The sequence below is a fragment of the Mus musculus genome, chromosome 9 (genome assembly GCF_000001635.26).
Source record: "Mus musculus strain C57BL/6J chromosome 9, GRCm38.p6 C57BL/6J".
NCBI lineage: Eukaryota > Metazoa > Chordata > Mammalia > Rodentia > Muridae > Mus > Mus musculus.
The window spans coordinates 37745300-37752507 of NC_000075.6; the positions used below are offsets into that span (position 1 = coordinate 37745300).

General features: G+C 43.1%; 1 protein-coding gene across 2 annotated transcripts; it reads left to right on the plus strand.

Annotated features, from left to right (window-relative positions):
• Nucleotides 1-1807, plus strand: Olfr874 (olfactory receptor 874). Of its 2 annotated transcripts, XM_017313394.1 has the most exons (2): nucleotides 1-73; nucleotides 819-1807. In XM_017313394.1, exon 2 carries the CDS (start codon nucleotides 837-839, stop codon nucleotides 1767-1769), a length of 933 nt encoding a protein of 310 aa, XP_017168883.1. In that variant the 5' UTR covers nucleotides 1-73; nucleotides 819-836; the 3' UTR covers nucleotides 1770-1807. The 2 variants fall into 2 exon arrangements, with proteins under 2 accessions (XP_017168883.1, NP_667093.2); NM_146882.2 differs by lacking the exon at nucleotides 1-73 and having other exon boundaries at nucleotides 837-1769.
• Nucleotides 1808-7208: the final 5401 nt, after the last annotated feature.

Genomic DNA, 7208 nt, shown 5'->3' on the forward strand with positions numbered 1-7208 from the left:
GGTCTTTGTCTTCCTCAGAACACATGAGAGGAGAGATAGTAAGCAGAAACATCCCTGCTGCAAGTAAAGGAAGGTATGTGCCCCTCTGACCCTGAGCAGTCATGAAACAAGGGTTAGGGACGCAGACTGTGGGTGGGACTTTGGGAGCTTCCCTCCTGCCTGAAGTCTGGAGGGTCTGTGACTTTGGGTATTTCAGTCTCACTTATCAAGTCTGTAAAGTAAGGATAACAGTACAGTCATATACTAAGAGTTTCTCAAAGTAACTCCTAAATAAGTGTTAGCTTATAATATTTTTATTCACCCTGCATGCAGTTGAGCTAAGAGATTGTAAGAAGCCTGGTTATATGTCTATGTCTATGTCTATCTATGCCTATGCCTATGCCTATGCCTATGCCTATGCCTATGCCTATGCCTATGCCTATGCCTATGCCTATGCCTATGCCTATGTCTATGTCTATGTCTATGTCTATGATCTCAATCTCTATCTCTATAGTGCAGACTGGGAGACACTGTCATAGCTCTGGTGGCACCTGCCTTTCAGGACTCACTCCAGGGAAGAGACTCATGTTTCAGCACCTTGCTCAGAGACAGGAGAGGGGAAGGCATCTCAAACGGACTAACTTCAGAATCTAAGAGATACACACTTTGTTTAGTCTCTCTCTCTCTCTCTCTCTCTCTCTCTCTCTCTCTCTCTCTCTCTCTCTCTCTTTCTTCCTCCTCTCTCCATCCCTCCTCTTTCTCCTTCTTCAAAGTCAGGATAGATTTGTAATGATGGTGGCGATGCTTTTCCTCTACTGGTTCTCCTCTCTGCTACACAGGCTTCCCACCCAAGAAGAATGACTGCCAAGAATTCCTCTGTGATAGAGTTCATCCTCGCAGGCCTGACAGACCAACCAGGACTCCGCATGCCCCTCTTCTTCTTGTTTCTAGGTTTCTACATGGTGACTGTGGTTGGGAACCTGGGTTTGATCTCCCTGATTGGGCTGAACTCTCACCTTCATACCCCTATGTACTTCTTTCTCTTCAATCTTTCTGTAATAGATTTCTGTTATTCCTCCACTATCATCCCAAAAATGCTTATGAATTTTATCTCAAGGAAGAACATCATCTCACACTCAGGGTGCATGACACAGTTGTTTTTCTTCTGTTTCTTTGTTGTCTCTGAGTCCTTCATCCTGTCAGCCATGGCATATGACCGTTATGTTGCCATCTGTAACCCCCTGATGTACACAGTCACCATGTCTCCTCAGGTATATTTACTTCTTTTGCTGGGAGTCTATGTGATGGGCTTCTCTGGGGCCATGGCCCATACAGGGAACCTCATGAATCTGACTTTCTGTGCTGACAACCTCATCAATCACTTCATGTGTGATATTCTTCCCCTTCTTGAGCTCTCTTGCAATAGCACCTTCATAAATGAGCTCGTAATCTTTATTGTTGTGGCCTTTGATATTGGTGTGCCCATTGTCACCATCTTCATTTCTTATGCCCTCATCCTCTCTAGCATTCTTCGCATGCATTCCACAGAGGGCAGGTCCAAGGCTTTCAGCACCTGCAGCTCCCACTTGATTGTGGTTTGTCTTTTCTTTGGTTCTGGGGCTTTCATGTACCTCAAACCTCCTTCCATTTTGCCTCTTGACCAAGGAAAAGTGTCTTCCTTGTTCTATATGATTGTGGTGCCCATGTTGAACCCTCTGATCTATAGCTTGAGAAATAAGGATGTCAAAGTTGCTCTGAGGAAAACCTTGGGTAAGAGAATTCTTTCTTAACAGAGGAGCAGTATCATGAGCTACAGTGGTGTGACTGGTCAGTGAGCAGTATTTATATGGAAAGAGATGTGTTTGGATAAGAAGATGCAATATTGCCATGAGGAGTTCAAGGTTTGGTCATTTTTCCCCCTTCTCATACAAGAAGAGAAGTTTATGGCACTATGGAGAAACTAGGTCTTCATGGATGCTGGGGCAATTGTTCAACCAACAAACTACCAATTTATAACTTTATGCAAATTTTTAATGATTCCCAGACCATTTATTCTTGAATGGGCCTTATAAATCATTTAATGTAATGTCATTTATTATGTATTGGAGACTCAGAAACATGTTGCTGTTCAATGATAACAAACTATTGTCAAAAATAAACTCAAGTTCAGAAAGTTGAATTTTTTTCTATTTTTTGGGTTGTCGTAATGCTTTGTTTTCTCATCATAGTATGCCTCCTTTAGGGTTCTTTTTGTTAATAATTTCAAATTATTTTATTTAATTAAGTTAAAATATAGTTACATAATTGCCCTTCTCTTTCTCCTCTCCATTACCTCCAGTGCATTGCTTTCTCTTTCAAGTTCATGACCACTTTTTCTTTAATTGTTATATAGTCCTAAGTACACAAATGCAAGTTGATTAGTCTGTATAATGTGATCTGTAGATATATAATGTATGCGCCAATCCCTTGGTAGGATTTCCTTTTTAGCATGAAAATACATTAAAATCTTACTCTACTTATACTAATGTAATGTAAATTCTCAAAAGAAAATTTGTGGGTAGTGGTAGTATTATTCAGTGGTTAGGAGCACTTGCTGCTCTTTCAGAGGACCTGCACATAGCTGTTAGCATACAGGTTGAGCAACCTCCCAACTGCATGTAGCTCTATGTCTACAGGATTATACCTTCCTCTGTCTAACTAGTACACCAACACACATGTGGAACATGCATGCGTACACATGAGCACAAATTTAAAAAATCTTTAAAAATCAAGAACATTACCATTACTACATTTTGGATAGGAGAAGAAAAATTTCCTTGTTTTTGGCCAAATGACAGAGTAACGTGACTGTTATTATATGTTTTCTATTGTCTCAAGGGTAAGGTAATGTGTGGAACACAGCAACTTCAACCTCCTTAATTAGGATTCCTAAGGTCTCATTTGCTAGAAGAACATATCCCACCTTCAGGCAACAGTTTTTGGGATAGCCCTGCTCCAGTGGTCCAGGACCCCCATGAAGACCAAGCTGCACATTGCTACATATGTGAGGGGAGTCCTAAGAGCAGCCTGTGTATGTTCTTTGTTTAGTGGTTCAATCTCTGAGAGCCCCAGGGGTCCAGGTTATCATTTTATGTTGAGATCCTTGATTCACTTGAATTTGATTTTTGTGCAGGGTAATAAATATGGTTATATTTTCATCCTTATATGTGTAGATATCCAGTTAGTGCAGCACCATTTGTTGAAGATGCATTCTCTTTTCCAATGTATCATTTTGTCTTCTTTCCAAATAAATCAAGTGTTCATAGTTGTGTTGGTTACTTCTGGGTCTTTGGGGCAAATCCATTGATCAACATGTCTGTTTTTTGTACCAATCTCATGTGGTTTTTAATCATTAGTGCTCTGTAGTACATCTTGAGGTCAGAGATGGTGATTTATTCTATTTAATTGTTCAGGATTGTTTTGGCTCTACAGGGATTTTTGTTTTTCCATATAAAGTTGATAACTGTTCTATAGTAGTAGTAGTAGTAGAAGATTAATCTGCTCTAATCTCCTCGGCAGCATTAATGTGTGTACCTTGGTACTTGCCCCAATGTTCTGGACTCTCAAATGAAAGATACACACACACACACACACACACACACACACACACACACACACACACACACACACACAGAGAGAGAGAGAGAGAGAGAGAGAGAGAGAGAGAGAGAGAGAGAGAGAGAAAGAGCCTTATATTTATTTATACTTACTATAATCTATATACTATCTTTTTTACCCTAGACACAATGCAGGGGTGGGTTGGGGGGTTGGGTGGCTCTTCTCTGGCTCTTACATTATTGTATGATATTTTTTCTATAGCTCTTAAGCCTAGATTTCATTCCTTTCATGGCATGGTAATTCTGTTTTCTCCTTGGTCCAGTTGCCTGTGAATCCTAAAGTCCCACCTCTGTCTCCCTGCCCAGCCATTGGCCCCTGACAATCTTATTTACCAATCAAAGCCACCTGGGGGCAGGTGTTAGAATTCTGTCTATGCTCCACCCCATAGTTACCTGGCAACAACTAGGTAGACCTGACCCACTATTAAAGGGGCTGCTTGTCCCCTCTTCTCTCTCTCTTGTTCTCTTTTTCCTCTCTTTCTCTTTCCCTGCTTCCCTTCACCCTGCTCTCCCTGTTCCCTTCTCCCCTCTCTCTCTCCACATTACCTTGGCCAGCCTCTACTCCTCTATTTTTCTACTATCTTTCTCTGCCTTTCTTTGCCTCTACTACCCTCTTAACTCCCCTCCGCACACCCTGAATAAACTCTATTCTATACTATACCACTGTGTGGCTGGTCCCTCAGGGGGAAGAGATGCCTTGGTATGGGCCCACTGAGGCACCCCCTTCTCCCATACCTCACCACACCTTCAGAGAACATATTCCCCCCTCTCTTTGTCTTTTTATAAATACACCATTGGTGCCAAAACCTGAGATTTAGAAACTCTCCAGGTTTGCATCCTACCCCAGATATCACATGGAGGTCCACACTCACTAGCCCAAACTTCGGAACCTGGGAAGCATCTCCCAACCCTATTGGTCAGCATAAATGCCCACATGGTCCCAGGGAGAGTTCTCAAGCTCAGAACTACTCTCATGCTGCCTTTGAAGATGGAGGCATTCAGTCTTTCACTGATGCTTGTTCTAAGACCCTTTCCCCTTGGGTGAGACTTTCCTCCCTCCTTTTGAGAGTTTCTCACAGCTGAGAATCCCAGGCTGGGCCTGGATAAACTGCTCTCTGTCTCAGGAGCACTGACTTCGAGTGTAACCCCAAGCCCCCATGTACCAACCTGGAGGTCTGGTCTGTGCTAGAATCTCTCTGTTTGTTAATGATGCCCTCAGGATGCTGGTAGGGGCAGAATAATCCTATTCTCTTACCCATGGGTTGGTCTTTACCACCTTGTCCCTACTTACTGACATGTCTTGGTCTCATTCACAGTTAACAGAAAACATTATCTCTACATGGCCACTAAACTGGCACTTTCTCATTAGCAACCCCTAGCATAGGCTTACCCCCCTCTACCTCCATCATTTTCTGGCTCTGGATGCCACTGTGGCTGCTACTTGTCCATGGGTTCACAATCTGAAAAGCGGGATGGCCCTACCCCTTACTAGGGACTGCTTGCTGCTCTCCCACCTCTTGCATTTGCTCATTAGCTCTGCTCCTTGGTAGCCATGGGAAAAGGGGGTCTGGCCCTGCCCCTTTTATCCTGCCAGGGAGTCTGTTTGTGACACATGCTTTCCCACTTGCACAAGGGCAGCTGTATGTTCTCTCACAAGAAAGGTCTCCTGAGGTCTGCCTTCCAAAGCTGCCACTGGGCCCTGCCTGCCTGTAAAAGCAGCTTTGGTCCTGCCTGCCCCTATCTGCCCTGTCGCCACTTCCTACTTTGTCCACTATTGTAGTTGCTTTTAGGTGTTTCACTGCAGCTGTGAACAAAAACAGCTTTTGCCTTGTCTGAGAAGCTGCTTTCCTACTCACAGGAGGGAGTCCCCCCTCCCCCTCTGCCTCCCTCGCTGTCTCTGCCTCTGTCTCTCCCCCTCTGTGTCTCTCTCTCTGCCTCTCTCTCTCTCTGTCTGCCCAGGGCTCATTAAGTGAGGGGGAAAAGCACTGTATGCCACAGGAATAGCATGCGCACTGCTGGAATATGAGATGCTATTTCAGGTCCTTCCTTCCCTCTACCCCCTGCTCCATCGAAAGCACTGGGCCGCGGCCAGAGCCACTGTAAGCAGAATTCAGCAGCACCTTGGAGGTGCAAACACATGGTTCTTCAACTGCGCATACACATACGAATGTCTCCTCAGACCAGCCTGCTCTCTTTTCAATCCGTTTCATCAGAGATACAAGCCTGAGCCCCCCCCCCCCTGTTCTCATGGCCTGCCTTCGCAAGCCACTGCTGTTAGCTTAATGTGTTTTTCTTTACTTACACAAGTTGTCAAAATTGCTTAAGATTTTCATTCCTATCCTGTCTTAATAGATGATGATTTTTTACTACTGCCATTAAATTATGACGTGCTCTATTCAGATACAACCAATCGATATAGCCCTCAATCTTGTCAAAAGTCTGCTAATTATTAATATGTCTACGTTTATGATAGACACAATCTCCTGAAGCCTTTAACAGTTTAACCCCACAAGGTCTCAGAAGATTTGGACATACTTCAATATACTGCCTGGATTATGGTATGATAATCACTGAAAAACACAGTGGACAACACTAGATACCCTGAGTCAAATGACTTATCTAAATCAAGGTAAGCCATTTTTTAATGTCACACATAACATTTCATGGAGAAAAAAACCCTGCATCTTCTGGGCTTGAAAGTCAGACTGACTCTATTCAGGTTGCCATGGAGACCACAGGGAACCATTGGTTACGGGACTCTCATTTTTTTTTAAATAATATATAACTGGTAGATTATTGTTTATTCTTCCACAGGTTTCTGACTATATTGACAGCTAAGGTAACTGTAGCTTGACAGCTAGGAAACAGTCCTAACTCCTTACCAAAAACTCAGTTTCTAGCGACTAGTTCAGATGTAAGCATTCACAGTTGTAATCTGTTACTTCCTTACCTAAACTCAGTTTCCATCAATTAAATGCTTCATATTTCCTCTTCTTACTCTGCCACTGTCCTAACGTTACTTAAGTTCCTATAAATTTGCCTAACTCTACTGAAACATTCTATTATGCTGTCCAACTTTTTTTTTAATTGGGTATTTTCTTTATTTACATTTCAAATGTTTCCCCCTTTTCAGGTCTCCCCTTCAGAAACCTCCTATCCCATCCCACACACCCCCTCCCCCGACTCTATGAGGTTGCTCCCCCACCCACCTACCTGCTGCACCCACTCCAGTAGTGACTCACATGACAGGCCCAAAAGCTTGGACACAGTCCCAAGGCAAAAGGTTCATGGAAACTTAGTCTCCCAGAACTGTGGCATCTTGTAAAATGAATGCTCCAAATCTGTCCTTGCTTTAGTTGGTGAACAGATCTGTGTGCTTTTCTTCAATATTGTTTTATTATACGTGCTTTTAAGGATTGATTTTGACATATAGCTACGTTAGATTAGCCTCCGTCAGTGTTCCAATGTCCTAGGCAGGCCTTGAGCTGACTCTGGACTTGGAATTCAGTAAGAATGTTACCTATTTAGTAACATTCAAAATTACCTCTAGTATTGTAAGAGAGACAGTGAAAG

Excerpts from the sequence above, each read along its gene's own strand:
- Olfr874 (XM_017313394.1), top strand. The coding sequence starts at position 837 with ATGACTGCCAAGAATTCCTCTGTGATAGAGTTCATCCTCGCAGGCCTG.